The sequence below is a fragment of the Telmatherina bonti genome, assembly GCF_933228915.1.
Source record: "Telmatherina bonti genome assembly, chromosome: 13".
NCBI classification, from domain to species: Eukaryota; Metazoa; Chordata; class Actinopteri; order Atheriniformes; family Telmatherinidae; genus Telmatherina; species Telmatherina bonti.
This window is the reverse complement of record NC_136611.1, coordinates 7770833-7791004: the sequence shown is the minus strand read 5'-3', so window position 1 is coordinate 7791004 and position 20172 is coordinate 7770833. Positions and strand designations below refer to the sequence as shown.

The 20172-nt window shown below is 42.2% G+C and overlaps 1 protein-coding gene across 1 annotated transcript in view; it reads right to left on the bottom strand.

Annotated features, from left to right (window-relative positions):
* Window positions 1-9110: 9110 nt before the first annotated feature.
* LOC306764247 (metal transporter CNNM4) overlaps window positions 9111-20172 on the bottom strand; it is a gene marked incomplete at its 5' end in the record, with an annotated part of 56133 nt that continues 45071 nt past the window's right edge. Inside the window, 4 exons of the mRNA XM_079251330.1 lie at window positions 9111-14539; window positions 15980-16158; window positions 17572-17628; window positions 19600-19662. Coding sequence (XP_079107456.1) covers window positions 14270-14539; window positions 15980-16158; window positions 17572-17628; window positions 19600-19662 — 569 coding nt within the window. The 3' untranslated portion in view covers window positions 9111-14269. The remainder of the gene's footprint in view (window positions 14540-15979; window positions 16159-17571; window positions 17629-19599; window positions 19663-20172) is intronic.

Here is a 20172-nt window from a genome sequence, read left to right as displayed (position 1 = left end):
AAGCGCTCATTTCTGATTGCATGGAGATAAATTTACTCCAGTTTTGCCTCAAACCTTAAAATCAAATAACCAGTGTCACCTTTTTGCTTTACTTGGAGGCTTATTTAACTCGTTTTTTAAAGTTTTCTTATTGACACAACACTTAGTCATACTTAGTTAATGTGTCATAACGTATCTGAGACATAAACCAAGAGGAAGGAAGGAAAGAGAAAAATGTTATGCAATCACAAATAGCATCGATTGGAGGCTTCAGATTTTTTTTTCTCCACAATTTCACTTGTCTGTAAGGTTGCAGGTTCAGGTTTCTGTGTCTGTGGGACATTCTGACTCCTAAAACACAAAGTTTTGTTCCTATAACCTTTTGGATCAGCTACATTTAATCTGTGTACAGTATTCACTTCAGCCCTACAAGGGCCACAGTCCTGCAGGTATCCCTGCTCCAACACACCTGACTCATGCATTTAAGACAGGTGTGATGGAGCACGGAAACATTGAAGGACTGCAGTCATCAGAGGATCAAACTGAGTTGCCCTTAAATAGATAATAAAGAGCTTAAAGTTGGCTCTGGGTGCCATGATTGGGTATAAAAGTAGCGTAAACCAAAAGGTTACTTATTCGAAGCAAGGATCATTCATGACTCACCACTTTAAACAAATCTTACCCATTAAATAATTCGTTGTAAAAATGCTTCTCAATATTTCTAACTTCATTTGATTACTTTAGCCCACAGGGTGGGAAACCTTGGTCCACAAGGCCCACAGTCCTGCAAGTGTTTAAAGTTTCCCTGCTGCAACACACCTGAAACAAATACGACTAAATCAGCATACTGGTGCAGGTGTGTTGCAGCAGGGAAACTCCTGCAGGACTGCAGCCCTGGAGTTTTCCATCCCTGCTGTAGCCACATTTCAGGAGTAGCATAAAAAATGTATTAACTCGGTAAAAGAGCATCATTGAGTCTTCTCTAATTCTTGTGGGTATACATTCTTGAATATAAAAAAAAAAAAAAGCAACTCCTCCACCAAATGCATTTTTATCTCTCCTTTATATGTTTTATCCTTTAATGTTGCTCTGTCTTCAAATGTAGAATCTGAGTGTTTTTCAGACAATGCCAGTATATGTATATTATCATTATAGAGAATTTCACTTATTTCATGCAATTTATTTCTGATACTGTTAATGTTTACATGTGCAATTTTAAGTCCTTTATTCAGTAATTTGTGGGTTTTTTGTGGAGCTTTCAGCCATAGGCTATGAGATAGAAATCATGACAAGTAACACTGAACAAACATGTCATTATGTGTCCACAACTGGTTTGGGAGTGCTGCTACGAGGGTGGATAACCAATTTATCTTGCCTGAGGAATGCAATGTCTCCTCTCTCACGTGCCGCTCATAACTTTGGCATAAGTTATTTTCTTTTTTGTCTAACTGCCTCTGTGAAGTCTTTATTTATGAAGATGTTAGTTCCTTTCAGGTATTTTGCTCTCTGAAGTAGTATAGATCTATCTTCAAGTCTTTTTACTACAATTGGTCGGGGTCGTTCTCCCATTGCTGGTTTCCCAGCATGATGTGCTCACTCGACCTCACCGTCTCTCTGTAACTGTAGCTGCTCAGAAAAATCACTTTCTCCTCAGAGTCCTTCCAAGTTTCTCCTGGTGTCTCTAAAATGCCATCTTCTTGTTTCTTCTTGATTGTCCTTCTAAGTAGTCTAATCAGTCTGTGAGTACTAAAAGACTGTGGCCAATTTTCATTATGTCAGCTTGGAGGGCTTTGCTGTGTTCAGTAAGATTTGAATTTCTATTTTTAATGTCGTCCACCTCCTTCTGGGTGAACTGAAGACTCATTTTAATCTCCTGCGTTTCTCTTGTTGAATCCAATCTGGAGTTAGTTGAATCCAGGATCATTTTGTCTTGTTGCTGCTGGAGCAGGACTGTGAACATTTCCTTCTGCTTAGAAAGTAAATCACTTAGCTGCTCCAGAGTAACTTGCTCATCTTCATGTTTATTTTCAGGTTTTTTTGGGCCCCATTGTTCTTTAAACAATGGACCTTGCTGATGGTAGGTCCTGGGCCCTGCGGCTGCTGGTAGGTCCTGGGCCCTGTGGCTGCTAGTAGGTCCTGGGCCTTGTGGCTGCTGGTAGGTCCTGGGCCTTGTGGCAGCTAGTAGGTCCTGGGCCTTGTGGCAGCTAGTAGGTCCTGGGCCTTGTGGCAGCTAGTAGGTCCTGGGCCTTGTGGCTGCTAGTAGGTCCTGGGCCTTGTGGCAGCTAGTAGGTCCTGGACCTGCGGGTGCTGGTAGGTCCTGGGCCTTGTGGCTGCTGGTAGGTCCTGGGCCTTGTGGCTGCTAGTAGGTCCTGGGCCCTGTGGCTGCTAGTAGGTCCTGGGCCTTGTGGCTGCTGGTAGGTCCTGGGCCTTGTGGCTGCTAGTAGGTCCTGGGCCTTGTGGCTGCTGGTAGGTCCTGGGCCTTGTGGCAGCTAGTAGGTCCTGGACCTGCGGGTGCTGGTAGTTCCTGGGCTCTGTGGCTGCTGGTAGGTCCTGGGCCTTGTGGCTGCTAGTAGGTCCTGGGCCCTGTAGATGCTGGTAGGTCCTGGGCCTTGTGGCTGCTGGTAGGTCCTGGGCCCTGTGGCTGCTAGTAGGTCCTGGGCCTTGTGGCTGCTAGTAGGTCCTGGGCCTTGTGGCAGCTAGTAGGTCCTGGGCCTTGTGGCAGCTAGTAGGTCCTGGACCTGCGGCTGCTGGTAGTTCCTGGGCCCTGTGGCTGCTGTTAGGTCCTGGGCCTTGTGGCTGCTAGTAGGTCCTGGGCCCTGTAGATGCTGGTAGGTCCTGGGCCTTGTGGCTGCTGGTAGGTCCTGGGCCCTGTGGCTGCTAGTAGGTCCTGGGTCCTGTAGCTGCTGGTAGGTCCTGGGCCTTGTGGCTGCTGATAGGTCCTGGGCCTTGTGGCTGCTGGTAGGTCCTGGGCCCTGCGGCTGCTGGTAGGTCTTGAGCCTTGCGGCTGCTGTTAGGTCCTGGGCCTTGTGGCTGCTGGTAGGTCCTAGGCCTTGCGGCTGCTGGTAGGTCCTGGGCCCTGCGGCTCAGCTCAGTCACCTCAATCCAGGTTCTCCAGGAGGTTTTCCAAGCGTCCCTGTTGCAACACACCTGATTCAAATCAGTGTGTATTTAGCAGATGTATACAGAGTTTGTGTGCACTGCAAAAACTGAAATCTAAGTAAGATTAAAAATCTGAAATTGAGTACACATATGCTTATTTTTTTTAAACGTAAGATAATTCTTAGTTTTTATGCCAGAGAATTCCTCTTGTTTAAGAGTATTTTTACTTGTTTTGAGAAGTCCTGACAAGCCAAATTTGTTCTGTTGGCAGATAATTTATCTTATTTTAAGGTAGATTTACCTAATTTTTGTTTTTTTTTTCTTGTTTTTTAAGGCTGAGTTTTTGCAGTGTGAATCTGAGTCTGTGTGGGACACAAGGAAAACCTGCAGGACACTGGGCCTTGAGGACCAGATTGAGGATCCCTGATATAAACTACCTCAAACATAGCATCTCTCCAGGAGGTCAGGTTAGTGGTTAATTCAGGCAGATAATCCCAGATCTTATTGTGCTCATTGTTCCAGTCCAGATCACTTTAAAAATGTATGAAAGTTTCAGAAAGAATGGACATAGATGGGGGTTTTTTTTCTGCTACATGAAATTCTAAATTTGTTTATATTTTCTCAATACCATGAAGCTGGTCGTTGAAGATGTTAGTTACATAAAGGAACCCAAAAGAAATATCAGTAATGAAATTATCACAGCATTTTCTCCACTAGGATTTGTACAAACTGCCTGTTGCATTCATGTTTAGCTGCTACTAACGTTTTATTAGACAAGCTGGAATTGCAGAAGTTGCTAAACATGTCTTCTCACGTCACAGTTGCAGACTCTTCAGTCCCGAGCCACTCGGGCATGCCTGAATAATGCCCGTATAATTGTTTGATTATGGTGTTGCATCACAGTGAAACTGTCGTGATCCGGGTGAATTAATTGTTAGCTACCTGACACATATTTGGACATAAAAGTTTCTTTGTCACCATAAATCCCCGCCGAGTCCTTATCTTAACCTCCAAAGCTGACATCAGGTTTCTACTCAGTGCCCTCGTTTAATATAATAGAATAAAAAGCAGGCAGTTTCACCACAGACACATTATCTCCTGCTTCATCCCTGATATTCTTCAGGTGTCTTTGCTGAACCGGTTGCACAAAGAAAATTTCCAGTGATGGCAGCAGCAGCGATGGGAATTTTTTTTTATTTTTAATTAGAGCTTCACCCACTTCCCAAAACGGAATTTCACTTCCTCACCCATATCTAGCTGTGTCAACACGTCACTCCCCGAACCCGTCGCACTGAGCAGTAAATAGCAGAAAATGGAAGTTTCGTCATCATGGTAATCAGATATATGTGTGTGTGTGTGTGTGTGTGTGTGAAGGAGTTTGAATGACTTCATTTTATCTTTATTGTCTGGCTGAGTCAGCGAGGTAATGTTCAAACTGAGCATCAGGATGAGGAAGAAAGCAGATGTAAGTGATTTTTAAGATGGAATGGTTGTTGCTCTGAGTTTTTACTGGAATATTCACACACAACTGTCTGTAGGACGGTAAACCTAGTCCTCTAGGTTTACAGAAAACAGTTTGGAAAGGAGAAAATATCCACCCAGTTGGAGGAGAATGGGCAGACTGGTTGGAGATGATAGAAAGGCAACAGGAAGTCAAATAAGCACTGGTTCCAACAAAGGTTTTCAGAACATCATCTCTGAACACAGAACAGGTCCAGCCTGGAAGCAGATGGTCTTCAGCAGCAGAAGACCACACCGGGTTCCCTCCTGTCAGCAAGAACAGGAAACTGATGTTCTAAAGTTCTACATCATCTTTAGTCATTTGGGAAACGTGACTTTAAGTTTGGCACAATGTCTCTTAATTAGGAATTGGATATATGTGGAAATCCCTGTTCTAGAGTTCTACAAGCAAAGACTTAGGTCAGCTCATCCTGAACAGAGTCCAGACCAGAGTCCGGACCGGAGTCCAGACCAGAGTCCGGACCGGAGTCCAGACCAGATTGCAGACCAGAGTCCAGACCAGAGTGCAGACCAGAGTCCAGACCAGAGTCCGGACCGGAGTCCAGACCAGAGTCCAGACCAGAGTCCAGACCAGAGTCCAGACCGGAGTCCAGACCAGAGTGCAGACCGGAGTCCAGACCAGAGTCCGGACCGGAGTGCAGACCAGAGTCCGGACCGGAGTCCAGACCAGAGTCCAGACCGGAGTCCAGACCAGAGTCCAGACCGGAGTCCAGACCAGAGTCCAGACCAGAGTCCGGACCGGAGTCCAGACCAGAGTCCAGACCGGAGTCCAGACCAGAGTGCAGACCAGAGTGCAGACCAGACTCCGGACCGGAGTGCAGACCAGAGTCCGGACTGGAGTCCAGACCAGAGTCCAGACCGGAGTCCAGACCAGAGTGCAGACCAGAGTGCAGACCAGAGTCCGGACCGGAGTGCAGACCAGAGTCCGGACCGGAGTCCAGACCAGAGTCCAGACCGGAGTCCAGACCAGAGTGCAGACCAGAGTGCAGACCAGAGTCCGGACCGGAGTGCAGACCAGAGTCCGGACCGGAGTCCAGACCAGAGTCCGGACCGGAGTCCAGACCAGAGTCCAGACCGGAGTCCGGACCGGAGTCCAGACCAGAGTCCAGACCGGAGTCCAGACCAGAGTGCAGACCGGAGTCCAGACCAGATTGCAGACCAGAGTGCAGACCAGAGTGCAGACCGGAGTCCGGACCAGAGTCCGGACCGGAGTGCAGACCAGAGTCCGGACCAGAGTCCAGACCAGAGTGCAGACCAGAGTCCAGACCAGAGTCCAGACCAGAGTGCAGACCAGAGTCCAGACCAGAGTGCAGACCAGAGTGCAGACCAGAGTGCAGACCAGAGTCCAGACCAGAGTGCAGACCAGAGTCCGGACCAGAGTCCAGACCAGAGTGCAGACCAGAGTCCAGACCAGAGTGCAGACCAGAGTGCAGACCAGAGTGCAGACCGGAGTCCGGACCAGAGTCCGGACCAGAGTGCAGACCAGAGTCCAGACCAGAGTGCAGACCAGAATGCAGACCGGAGTCCGGACCGGAGTCCAGACCAGAGTCCAGACCAGAGTCCAGACCAGAGTGCAGACCAGAGTGCAGACCAGAGTGCAGACCCGAGTCCAGACCAGAGTGCAGACCAGAATGCAGACTGGAGTCCGGACCAGAGTCCGGACCGGAGTCCGGACCAGAGTCCGGACCGGAGTCCAGACCAGAGTGCAGACCAGAGTGCAGACCAGAGTGCAGACCGGAGTCCGGACCAGAGTCCGGACCGGAGTCCAGACCAGAGTGCGGACCAGAGTGCAGACCAGAATGCAGACCGGAGTCCGGACCAGAGTCCGGACCGGAGTCCAGACCAGAGTGCAGACCAGAGTCCAGACCAGAGTCCAGACCAGATTGCAGACCAGAGTGCAGACCGGAGTCCGGACCAGAGTCCAGACCAGAGTCCAGACTAAACATGGAGAAGCAGCATTTTTCTGCAAACATGGCCCTTTGATGGACTGGCGACCAGTGATGTCTGAGATAGACTCCAGCTTCCCCACGACCTTTAGTCGGATTGAGACGTCTGGAGAATGAATGAATGAATGAATGAATGAATGAATGAATTAAACATGTAAAACAAACTACCAGCAGAGATTAAACTTTCACCAAATGTAAACATTTTTAACTCCAGGTTAACATTTATTTTTTCACACACTTGTGCATGAAATCTGCATGATATCTTTTAACTTGTGATTTTTTTGTGATTCAGCTATTTTTTTGTTGCTTTTACTACTTTTTAATGTATCGTTTGCGCCATCTGTAAAGCTTTTAATGTTTTCTTTAGGTTTTTTTGTGGACTCAGATGCTTCCTCTTCCAATGGGGGGTCACCACCTTCCATGTCAGCATTTGTAAAGCATTTGAGCAGTCCTTTACATGAAATGTGATGTACAAATAAACCTCTCATACTTTGCTTTTTATATATTGTACATTTAATTTATCCTTTATATCTTTATGCAGTAAAGCTGCTGCAACGCAACATTTTTCTGTAAAAGATCAATAAAAATTCAAGCTTATCTAAATATGTGCTGAAGACTTGTCCATTTCCACATACAGACATGTAGAAATGATTTAATAGGTGTGTTTTGTGTGTTTTCATTGTGAAATGCCAATAAAAAGTAACTTCCCCTTAAGGATGTGCCTGTTTTTGGTCACTGAGTGAATCACTATGACTGCCAGGACCATCTATTGGAGTCATGAGAAAGTCAGTAAAGTACAAACGAAAGAAGACGGCACATTGCACTAATGAAAAACATTTAAGGCTTGCCTTAGAAAAAACATTTTCATGTTTTAAATTCTTAACTCACTGGCTTCCTGCCTGAAACCCCCATGCTGCTGGCGTTTTGGAGCATTTTGGCTCATCTTTCAGCACCCGGTACGTAATCTTGAGATCTGGGACTGCAGATGCAGACGGCTGATTGGTCGGGTGCATGGGTTCAGGTGTTTTTTTAACAGTGCACACTCAGAGCATATTCACAAGGTGGACACTCGAAGGGTGCATTTTGGGGACGCACACACCTGGCCAAATCAGCTTTCCATTTACAAAATGCAAAAGACGTCTTGACATCTTTTGGCATCTTTGGCAGCAAACGTTCAGACCCAGGAAGACGTCTTTGGCTACCAATAAGTTTATATTTCTTTGGAACAATGCAGCTGTAGCTCTAAACCTCAGTCACAACATGATTACTGCAAAGGTTAACTCTGAAAGTAAAGCAGAACAGAATTTAAGGAGGTTTTAGTGCACCGCGTTTAGGGGAGATCTCTGAAAATGGCCATTTTGGCACCATCTGATTAAAATCCAGGGGTGATGGAGCCTTTTCTGTTGCTGCACCTAAGATATGGAAAAGCCTTCCCCTTCACATAAGAGCTGCTCAATCTGTCTGTGATTATAAATCTGCCGTGAACACCCATGTCTTTGTGCTGGCATCTGGTCTCACCTGAGCTTTTTCTTGGGTTTTTTAATTTTTTTTTTTAACTTTTATTTAAGATTTTTGTTTTGTGTCCAGTTTTTTTTTTTTTTTTTAATGTGCAGTGTTTAATTTTAAATTGTAAAGTGTTGTTGTTTGCTGTTTTATTGTTCAGCACTTTGGGCAGCTGCTGCTGTAGAAATGTCCTATATAAATAAACTTGAACTGGATCTGCATGTTTTTAAAATGTTAACTAAAATTGGCACATTGGTATGTCTGACAGGAGGCTTTTATGCTGATTTTAACTCAAACCGCAGCCGAGAAAGGCAGATATTAGCATTTATGCAGGAAAGAAAGTGCACCCCGTTTCAGTTTTAAGGTTTTACATGTGGAAACACAACTTTTAAAAAAAATAACCAGGTCCTTGCAAAGTTTTAAAATTAAATCACCGTCACAGTAGGGGTGGGAAAATCGGAAATCTGTATTTTTGCTTCACAATTTAAAAATCAATTTTACTCTTAAAAAAAGTTGGGCTTTTTTTCAAAAAATAAAAATTATCCATTCCAATTTTTTTTTGTCATTTTTATTGATCTTTTTACTTGTCATCTTGGGCATTATAGGAGCAGAAGGATGGTCTGGTTAATGTGTTGTTTTTTCCTTATTTAAATCAAGAAAATTGACGAGCAAAAAAAGAAAATTTTGTATATTTTTTGGGGTTTTCAATCTACAAAATTCAGCAATATTGAAGAATTGTGAGAACAACTATTTAAATCAAATCGGCACCCAAAAATCAGAATTAAATTGAATGAGGATAAAAGCATACCGTTACAGCCCTACTTTACAGATATTAATAACAAAGTGACAAATGACATAACAGTAATATATTGTCATGTTGTTCATGAGGTTGTAATTACATCATTTTTGTTTTCTTCTAAATCGTAAAACCAGATTTTATGATAAAAAAAAAACCCATCTGTATTCAGATTTTACTGTGTAAAATAATGATTTACTCCACTGAAAAGACTTTAAAGCATATAAGTACACACAAACACCATACAAACTTCACACAACTCCACAGAGAAAAATATCTCAGGTTTATTATTAACTTTCGTCATCTTCAAAACTCATTAAGACAGAAATTATAAAACAGTATTTACACCCTTTTTCTCCATTTTCCTTCAGAACGAAGGACAATCAGTTTTAATTTCCCCAAATGCCAGTTGCTCCGTTTATCATCCTAAATTAAACTAATGACAAAGATTATTGTTTAAAATAAAATTTCTGAGTTTTCTGAGGTACAAAATCATCACTAGAACTGATTCACAACTGCTGACACACACACGCATTCATACACACCTTAACGAACACAATTCCAAGTACGATTTAAAGCAGGTACACAGGCACAAAAAAAAGCATGTTTTATCATCAGCCACAGAAATGTACAAACACAGTCTGCTGAAACGGGAGTGTGTGTGTGTGTGTGTGTGTGTGTGTGTGTGTGTGTGTGTGTGTGTGTGTGTGTGTGTGTGTGTGTGTGTGTGTGTGAACATCTGGGCTGAAATAAACCAGGAATGAACACAGAAGTCAGTACAGTCACAAAAACACAGAAGGCAACCGAAGTGTGAGTCAGCGCAGGCAAGAAATGCCGCGTCATGTTACGGAGATGGAGTTTAAGTGATGAAATCCTGGTCAGTAACTGTTGGCTCAGCTGCTGAGCGAGAAACTTTGGATAATTTTATGATCTGGAAAAATACTTCTTTCCTGCTAAAGTGCGTTTACGTTCTATAAACCGAAAAGTCGGAGTCTTTTTCTTCTTCTTCTCCTCTGTTTAAAGACACACTCAAAACCCAACCAGCTGAATTAAACATCAGCAAACGTGACAAAATAAAGGTCGATTTTTATAAAAGGTTAGTGCTTCTCAGAAGATATTGCTGGACATTTTCTGTCCATTTCATTTCTTTTTTTATTTAAAGACAAACATTTGTCATCAGTGAGGATCACGGCTATCCGGACTGACATTAATGTGAAAAGACTTTAAATGGCGACAGAACTTTTAAAACTGCACTTCTGTACACCAACACAATGGATTTGTCTTAAAACGAAAAACAAAACACCCCCATTCAGGTTCATTTTTACAGGCTCAAAGTCAATGTGTGCATGTGGCTGAAGCAGTTTCACGCTATCATGAAGCCAAACGAATATATGAAAGGTTTCAGGTCGATTCAGTGAGTAGAATCACTTTTACATGGATATTCAGTCCAAAATAGGGGTTGATTTCTGCAAAGGCAAGCATCAGAGGCTTAAATAAATGGCACAGTCATCATAGAAATGAAAGAAAAATTATAATCTGAAAATATTAAAGGACTGTTTAGCAGAGATTGCCAGAGGCCACGATGAACATCATGAATGTAAATAATGCAAACCAGAAGATGCAACTTATCATTTACAACATAAGGACTGGAAAAACTGCTGGAAACTAGATTAACACGCAGCAGAAGTGGAAACATCTCTGGATACAAAGCGAGCAATGGAAAAAAAAAGCTGTTTTTTAAGGCAAAAACGCGAGTCGGTTACGCAGCATTAAAGGCATCGTCTCTTCATAAAACCCCCAAATGGAATCTACCGTTGAGCCTGTAAAAATGCAGCAACAGCTTGTGATTTATTGCTTTTTTTTTTTTTTTTGGGTCATTAAATTTAGAAAAATTTGGCTTTTATTTGGTTTTTTTGGCTTTTATTCCACTGTGATGGTGCACGGATAAAAAAAAACAGCAAATAAGTGTGCAAAAGGCGATTTGGTTTATAAAAATCACATTCTGAAAACAAACCTGCTGATTAAAAGTTAAAATTTGGATTTCAGTGATGTGATTCTAAAGGTGCAAACATACTTTTTATTATAATGATTACCATGGAAACCAGTTTTAACTTAAATGAATAAACCTGCTAGAAATGGGGGTATTTATTTCTTATTTCCATGTATATTTAGTCACAAAAGCGAACATGCTGACCAGAGCAAAGAGCATCACTGAGGAAGATCTGCTGCTTCGCATTAAATCTCTACAATAAAACACAACTGAAGAGGAGAAAATGTTGAACAAAGCTGGACAGCAAACTTAAACTGAAGTGTTTTAAGGCAACGCTGCGTCCTTCGACAGGACCGGATGTAAATGACAAAACTCTCTTTGGCAGAAATTCATCTCAAACACCGAACATAAGCGGGTCATTAAACTGTTTAACTCAACGTGACTCTTCGTTTTCTGCTTTTACGTGTTGCGCCTGACGACGCAAAAGGACATTTTTTCCTGTTCTTTCCACATCACTTGTGATATTTTAAGTTTCTTCAGTGAAAACAGTCCAGAAAGAGACTCATAACACACTAAAGTTACAAGTAATTCCACTTCATTTCAAAACAGAAGTGATATCAGCGCATTTTCAGGCTTTGGTTTCAGATTCAAGCTGAAATTGGAAATAAAAGTGCTTTGCAATTTCCTCTTTTTTTTTGGCAGGAGGCGTGCAGTTTAGGTTGGACAGCGACGAGATGACGCTGTACTACAACACCGCTTCAGTAGTTCTGCTTGAAGGAAATTTCACAGCTTGCATTCACCATCAAAAGTGGGCGGAAGAAGGGATTCGAAAGCGCGTTGCTTAGTTTGATGCTGCTGATCTGAGACAAGCTGGGATATTTTAAAGGAAAATCCACCTTTACAAACTCTGTCAGTTTGTTTACAACCTACGACTTCAGAAGAAAGACTCATGAGAATGAATCATGGAAAAAAACAGAAGGACGAGTAGTGACACCAGAGCTGCAAAGACAGCCTTGCAATCCGGTAAATGTAGTGTAAAAACTCATTTTCCACCACAAAACTCTCAAAAGCAGCTTGTTAACTTCATTTTTTAAGACAAAACCTGGCATGTGATGCAGTTTATATGTATTTCATTAGATTCAGAGGAGATTTTATGCAAATAAAATCCTACAAAACGATGAAAATTGAACATTTTAGTGTAGATTTTTCTCTTAAAATCACTTTGAAAGGTACAGTAAAATGTATATGGAGTGTATGCAACTCAGTTTTTTCCTTTTTATTTTTTAAATGCACTGATGATAAACACGTTGTGCACAACTGTTTTCCATAAAACTGACAAAGGGAGGCTGATTTCTATGCTGTGTTTGGCTGCGGAATAGCACGGAAGTTTTCCACTGCGTTCATCCCCTTTTCCCAAAATTAAAAACAAAGAAAAAGAAACCCAAACATGTCCACTAAATGCAAATGAATCGCAAAAATCTCACAAGGAGGCAAAGCAAAATTACACTTCTTAACCCCACTGACACAAATATGTACAAACAATAAACAGAATAAATAAAATCTTTGATTTCTTAAAAGTATTTTCTCATCAGGAGATAAAATATCCCTCTTTTGGTTTCTGTTCCCATCAAGTAAGGTGATGGCCATTGTTTTGGTCACATACACACAGACACCCACACACCCACACATTCATAAAAAAAGAAAAGAAAGTAGAACCTTCCTTCTCTAGAAGGAAAGAACTGGTCAAGTCTTTTTGCTCTCAAACGCCTCCCGTCTCCATGAAAGTGTTTCCTAAACCACCTGACTCATCGAAAGAAAAAAAAAAACTGCCACAGATGTCGTCGCGGATCAGAAAGCTAACAGTTTAGTGCCGAGATAAGGCCGTTTGGGAGCCGGGGCGGCCACGGTTAACGTACCCTACACATTCATCAAATCCACATTGATTGTCTTAAATCACGGTACAGACGGCTGGTCGATCAGCGGCAAATCTCTTTCCTACGCCGGGATAAAGGCTCTGGGCTACTCGCCGCTTCTACACAGGAAACAAGGAGGACATAATACAGAAACCTCCTCCCCCCTAAAACAACCAAGAACAAAAAACAGTCTTGTGTGTCGGTCTCACACAGAAATCATCAATAAATACGTCACTATAGACTTCTATTGAACATATATTACTTTGTTGAAACTCTGCTGGCATGCTCGGGGTCTTGAGTGGAGCAGGAGGAGCAGGAGGAGCAGGAGGAGCAAGAGGTGAGGGGGTGAAGGCTGCTACACATGTGGCCATTGGTTTGGTTTACGGCTATAATGGGAGGAAATGAGGAGGAGGGTGGATTCTCCCTGAGTCTCTGAGCTGGAGGCGACACACAAGCAGGACTCTGCGACGCCGGGCGAGACGCGGAGGAGCTTTTCTGCTCCTGCGTGTGTTGCGCTGTCAGTAGAAACCAGATGGCTGCTGGGCGTGTGGTGGCATGAAACACTGATGAGCCAAAACACCAGAGTGTCAGCTTCAAGTCCAAATGAAATCAGATGAAGCTGCCTGCACCGCACCTTGTTTAGAGACCAGTATCAGTCCAAGCAACGACAATAAAAAGCTATTATGTGTTTATCTTCAGAGGTATTTTTGTTGAGCTGGTGTGAATAAGTGGGTGGAGCCTAGTCAGGATTGTGGAAGTGACCAATCAGAGCGAGTTATGGCAGAATAAAACCTGCACCGTCATAAATTGTATTGTTTTTTTTCAATACAGCATCAGTTTAAACGGATGTTGACTTTATTTGAAGGAGGCTGAATCTATTTGGCTGCTTGAAGAAGCAGCTGCGAGTAAACCGTCTGCTAACAGCTGAGGTTTGTTAGAAACCTGCAGCAGAAGTCGCTCCAGCCCCCCTACGCCTCTTATTGCTTACTTATTGCAGATGGTTTTTATTCCACTCCATCTGAGTCTTAAAGGTTTTGGCTCATTAGTGTGTGTTTGGTGTGTTCTTCCTGAACGGTAGGGGTTAGGACAGCGGTCACTGTTTTATGTACGTGTGTGTGCGTGTGTGTGTGTGTGTGTGTATGTGTGTGTGTGTGTGTGTGTGTGTGTGTGTGTGTGTGTGAAGGTATGTTTATGTTTACATGTGTTTCTTGGTAAATTTATGGGAAATGATGGGGGGAAAAAAAGGGGTCTGGGGGGAGCGTGTTCAACACATTTCTTTGTTTAAAGCACTTTGAGATGCATTTTCTGACTGATAAAGTGCTTTTTAAATAAAGTTTGGTTTGATTTAGTTGGATCCACGTGGCTCGTACGTTCAGGCTTTCCCAGATGTACCGAGGCATGTGCGTGCATTCGTTCACACACAAACGCCGAAGTCTCCACCCCCTCCTCCACTCCTCAGCATAAATCCGAGCGCAGAAGTGCATGTGTGCAAACGACGAACCGGGGTGGGCTGGGGCGGGGGTCATATGCTGTTTTCTAGCTGGCTGTGGTGGTTAGCCGTGTGCGGCGAGTTCTGCTCGTTCAGGAGGAGAAGTGTCGTCTCGTCCGGGCCGTTTTCTATCGGGGTGGGGTCTGCTCCCAGGTCTGTGATGGTGGCGATGGCGGTGGTGTTGGCGCTGGCGGGGGGAGTCGTCTGGTCCAGGTGAGCCAGGCTGTGGCTGCTCTCTGGGGACTGAGGCGTGCTGTCCAAACGGGACGCCATCAGGCCTTTCTGGTACTGCACCCGCGTGATCTGAGGGGGAAACCAAGGAGAACCGACTTGCTCATCATCATCATCATCATCAAGCAACAAGCAGAAAACATGCAAATGCAACACCTGCAGCTCCGTCCAATCCCAGGACACCGAGACAGATCCAGCATCCTGGTATACCTCCAGTATTTTCCCCTTTTTAGGCCAAAAAGATCTTCAGCTGATCTCAGTAAAATATAGAAGTGACCTTACATGAAGCAGAATTTCTAGCGGAGATCTTACTTCCAGCCGGGAAAGAACCAACGTTTCTATTCATCAGTTAGTTAAACTAAAGTTGTGTTCATATGTATTCATCTCCTTTCATTAAAGAAAAGGCTGAATTTACAACAGTCACTCAAATAACTGGAGACTTAAAAAAGGACCACTAACCAAAAATTTGCAAAAATATAATTTAGTATTATAAGACACTGTTTTTTCATTTAATTGAGTTGAAGAAAGAAAAAAACAAACTGACAAATCTGTCCTGGACAAATTAGAGCACTTTTCTGTTGAACAGTGGGACAAAATACCTGTCAACAGGTGCAGAAGTCTGACTGAGAGGAACAGAAAACACCTGACTGTAGCAGTAACATTAAAGGATTGTTCAACTAAATATTACTTTATGACTGATGTAATATGTAATAAATTATCTTATTTGTTTGCTTTTTTAAAAAAAAAAAAAAAAAAATTTCTATTGAACCAGAATTAGAAAATAATGTCATGATTTTCATAACATTTTTATTTATTATTACTTCAGTCAATTTCAGCTTATTTTATAGGCAGTTGTTTTTTTTCCTTCTTTAATGAAAGGGGATGAATAAATATGAGCACAACTGTATGTATAACAAGATGTTTTCTCTGTCTCACTTGGAAAGTCAGGAGTCTACGTGTCCTCTGTGTTGTCCTGGTGGAGGTTTCTGCAGGTCTGAGGAGTATCAGGCTCTCTGCTGAAGTCACTCAGACCCCGTGCAGCCGGCTGTTAGCGTGGTCTGCATTGCCAGCAGAAAGTAAGGCTCATTTCTGATGGATGATTTTATTTAATCTGGATGGCGATAGGCGTCTTTCTTACATTTTCTTTTCATTATCTTTATTAAAAAGAATTTCTAGGTGTTTATAAAAGGCGAAAAGGTTTTAGTTCAGTCAGTTTTTGGTTTTAGTGATTTTGGGAAATGACGTTGCCCCGTTTTCTTCACAGACAAAGAGACCTACAACATGCACCAGGTTTGCTATAGAGCATGAAACAGCTGGAAGATTGACATCAGCGGTACATCCATACTGTGGAAAAGTGTGGCTTGTCTACAGGTGGAAACGGAGATGTTGCCTTGTCTGGAAGAGTTAAACACAGATCCTAGTTCTGGTGCCAGCTTAAGGGTCTAATAGACGAGAAGGCTGACATGCTGTAGCAGCCTGTGATGAAGATGAAGATTAAATCGTAAAACCAACCTTGACAAACTGCAGGTCGGTGAGCGCCCGGACGTAGAAGTCAGGTGTGTACTGCTGCAGGGAGATGCTGTTGTTGAGCTGGCTGTTGCTGCCGCTGACGGAGAGGGAGTCGGTCCGCTCGCCTCCGCTCAGAGACGCCGTTCGGTTCAACCCGCTGAGGTGGGACGGTGAACGAAACTCTGCAGACACGCATACGTACAAATAAAGTTATTAACAGCTCCTCGTAGCAACGTCAGGACTTCCTGCGGAGAGAAACGAAGCGGTGTTTGTGCTTCACATCATTCATAAATTCATGGTTCTGTAATGAAAACAGAGATAAATGAAGACATTAAAAGCACAAGATGCGGTGTGGCTTCAAATGAGGGTTAATTTTAATGACCTGGATGAGTCATCAGGAACACACACTGCGAAACGGATGCACCAAACAGTGACAGTAACCACTAAACAAACGTACAATGTGGGGAAAATGGATGTGAACTCATCCACTCAGGACATGACAGCCTAAAATTTACCAGCAGTTTGACAAACAGCAACTCATTATGTGTTAATCTGGATGCTTCATATCAGCCAAACATCTTAATATTAACAACACGGAAGTACTTTTACTACACGTTAAACATTGGATTAATGACAGAGGTGGAAAAAATATCAATACTTTTGAGATATTGAAATAAGCTTATTGCATTATAAGAAAATATGTACAATAAGGCATTACTACCACTTCAAACAACTTTTATAAATATATATTAATAGATTACATTTTGGTTTTCTTGATTATTTGAGAATAGACTGTAAAATATGGATTTAAAGAAAAGATTAATAAGATTTACATTATATCTTCCTTTATGTCTACAATTATTTCTTTTTCAAGTCTTCTATTACATGATGTGAACATTTAAAGCTCAATAAGTTGTTGGGTTTTTTTTTTTCTTTTTTTAAATGTCTGACTGAGTTAAGGATTTACCTGACTACCTTATTAATGAATAATTTCACATTTCAATGTGCGGAAATTTTCCACAGCAAAAATCTCAGAGGTCAAGATCACACAGTGGAGTTACTCATTTTATTGGACTTAATATCTGCATCTAAAAAGATTTATAATGATAAAAAAAAGCGAGAAAATGATCATTTAAAGGCAAAATATAACAACAAGTAGTAAAATTCAGTCAAGTAATTAATTAATAACTATAAAATGTATCAACAGACTCGTCATTTAGCCTTTAGAGCAAATAGCTGAAAGATAAAACAACAGTGTTCCTGCATATTAGAGAAGTGATTAGAAAAATATGAACTTTTTTAAGTCAACTTTATGCAGGTTTAGAGGTTTATAAAGTTATAAACACCAAAGCTAAGTTAGCTAAGTCAAAGCTAAGAGTTTCCTGTGATAAGGATGAATGAATTCCAGTTTTTCTCTGTTTCCACCTCTGCTTCACCACAATGACTAACGTTCACGTGTGTCATCCAGCTGCGTGTTTGGCTGTTTGGGGAGAGGACATGCTGATTTAATCCACATCATTCATTCTCCTAAAAGTGACACACACGCACACACTTCACACGCAAGGTCATTATTACCGTGTGTGCAGTATTATTACCGGTCGGTGTGAGTCGTCCAGCAGGGGGCCTCAGTGAGTCATAGGAAACTGTTTTACCTGGACATGTCAACTGCGTTAGTTTCCATGGAATTAAGCTTGGAAGTTAATCCTGGTTATCTACAACTAGTTTCTCGGTTAGTGGTTAGGTTGAACTAAATTAGGAACAAGATTTTTAGGAATCCAGTAGGATACTTTTCTTTGATTAGATCATGTTTACATCAGAGTCAAACTCATTTCGGCATTTTTGAGCCAAATCATGCAACTTTTTTCAATGAAAATTTCCCATAAAAGTAAATTCAACATTCAAACACATCTTCTGCTACGTTCCCTTTACACCAGTAAGTATACTAACAGAGTAAACATTCTCAAATAACTTTATGTTTGTGCTTAACAGTCTGTGAAGGTGTTTAAAAACTTCAATGACCTTGAACTAAAAGGAGTTTATTCTTTTTTAATCTAGTTACAGAATGGCAGGCGGTGCGTGACTGACCAATCACAGCACACCGAACCTTTTGGGAAAGAGAATAAAGTTTTATTGTTGCAATAATTTTACCTTTTAACACCATCATATTGATACATACTGTTTTGGAGACCTGTTCCATGATTTTAAAGTAGAAACTCGAGACATAAATAATGTAATTATTGGTTTTATTGTTTTGTGTTTACATTATGCTAAGGGCTCTAAAAAAAACTTCAGAGTCAAGAGTTAATTAATGCAGTCCATGTTGCTGTTATGTTGCGTTTAACAGATGACGGCACGGGAGCCATTCTTAGCTAAACTTTGGCCTCAACTGCTGCCTTGTTGCCCAACAAACTGAGGAGACTAGATAATGCTGCTGAAAAGTCAGCTACTGGATCTTCCAGAAAGCACAGCTTTTGGGGGGCTGGTCTCGGTTTCTCAGTAGATGTTTGGAGAATGAGTTAGTTGTGTTTAAAATGAAGTCAGTGAATGATGGGACCCAATTCCAAACAACAATCCTCAACAAACATTTTAACAGCTGGAATTACATCTGGAACTGGGCTTTCATTTGATTTGTTGTCCTTCAAATGGCTGTTAATCTACTGCAGAAATTAATGCCCTCTAATCTATTTAGAGTTAAACTACCGTGACAAGGAATTAAGCTTCATGTTTCCTCCTTCCTTTTACTAATGCCTCAATAGTTACACTCAAACAAACTGAGGGTCCACTTGAAACTATTAGGATGCACCCAGCGACAGCTTGACCCCTTGAGGGAGGAATCATGACGTTGTCCTCTCCTACTCCGTTTTATCTCAAGTCATGGTTCCCTTCCAGTTGGCAGGCAAATTCTTTGATCACCTGATTTTAGCAGTAAAGATCGCACATGATGTGACCAAACAAAAGGCAAAAATCTAAGTTTGACTAACTTCCACATCTCTAAGCAAAATAATAAGATATACGGGTCATGATCTAAAGATAACAGGACAAAATGCTAATTTTCAGCATGTGAGTTGTTAGCATTCACCTGCTTTTGATGACTAAAATACCCTGAAACTACTGAATAATTCTGATCATGCAACTTATAATCAGTCAATCTTAATTTAGCAGTATTTTAGACTAAATAAACCTACCACATGGTAAAGTATCTACAGGAACATGAAAGCTGGCCTACCATAGAAAGGCAGTGATTTATCACCCCCTTTCTGCCTGATCTGCTCTGCAACGTGCACAGAAAATGTTGACTATCAGGTGGAAAGCAGGTGGTTACAACCAAAGAATTTATTTGCCAAAAATTGATTGCAATATTTCTCTGCCTTAAAAGATTGAATTTGCATTTAACCCATATGTGGGTTGAAATCTTCACGTGCAGCAGCTCTGGTAACAGAAGTGCAAACCATGATCTGTTGTTTCAATCCATCAAAGGCAGCACAGGAAGTACTTTCTGCCCTCTGATCAGGCATCTCTGAAGCAGCACGTAAAACAAAAGGCCCACCCACTCAAACCCCACCCACTCAACCTGATCCCCGCCTGTTCCCGGTGTTAAGGGACCCAGACATGCCGGCGTTTACCTGGCAACCGAGAGAACAGAGAAAACCTCTTAAAGGAGAGGAGGCGAGGACGAGGTGCAGCCACTGGGAGGACAGGAGAGAAGGAAGGGAGGAGGATGTGATAGACGGACAGAGGGAGGAGGAGGAGGAGGAGGGACAGTCAATGAGAGACAAGGTGACAGATCTGCTCACAGACTGGACAAAGACATGCAAACATGGAGGTGTCCTACTCAGATCATCATGCCAGGTTACACTGTATGATGGGGAGTTTCCATAATGAGACGTGTGGTGAAAGGAACCGGTAAGGGAGGGAGGAAGGTCGAAACAATGAGAATAAAAATCATGCTTTGCAGATCTTCTTTGCTGAAAGATGGACTGTTATACAAGACTGAACAGAGAAACAAAGCAGAACAGTGTAGTTTAACCATTATTCATGTCTTTCTATTTATGTCTGATGGCAAATATTTAATCGTTAAAATGGGATTTATCATTTTCTCAACAGCTGTTTTCACTCATCAACAGCCCAGATGTTTTGCAGAATATGCCATTATGTACCTTATCTGCCACTGCTCTGCACATGTGCTGGTTTTCATA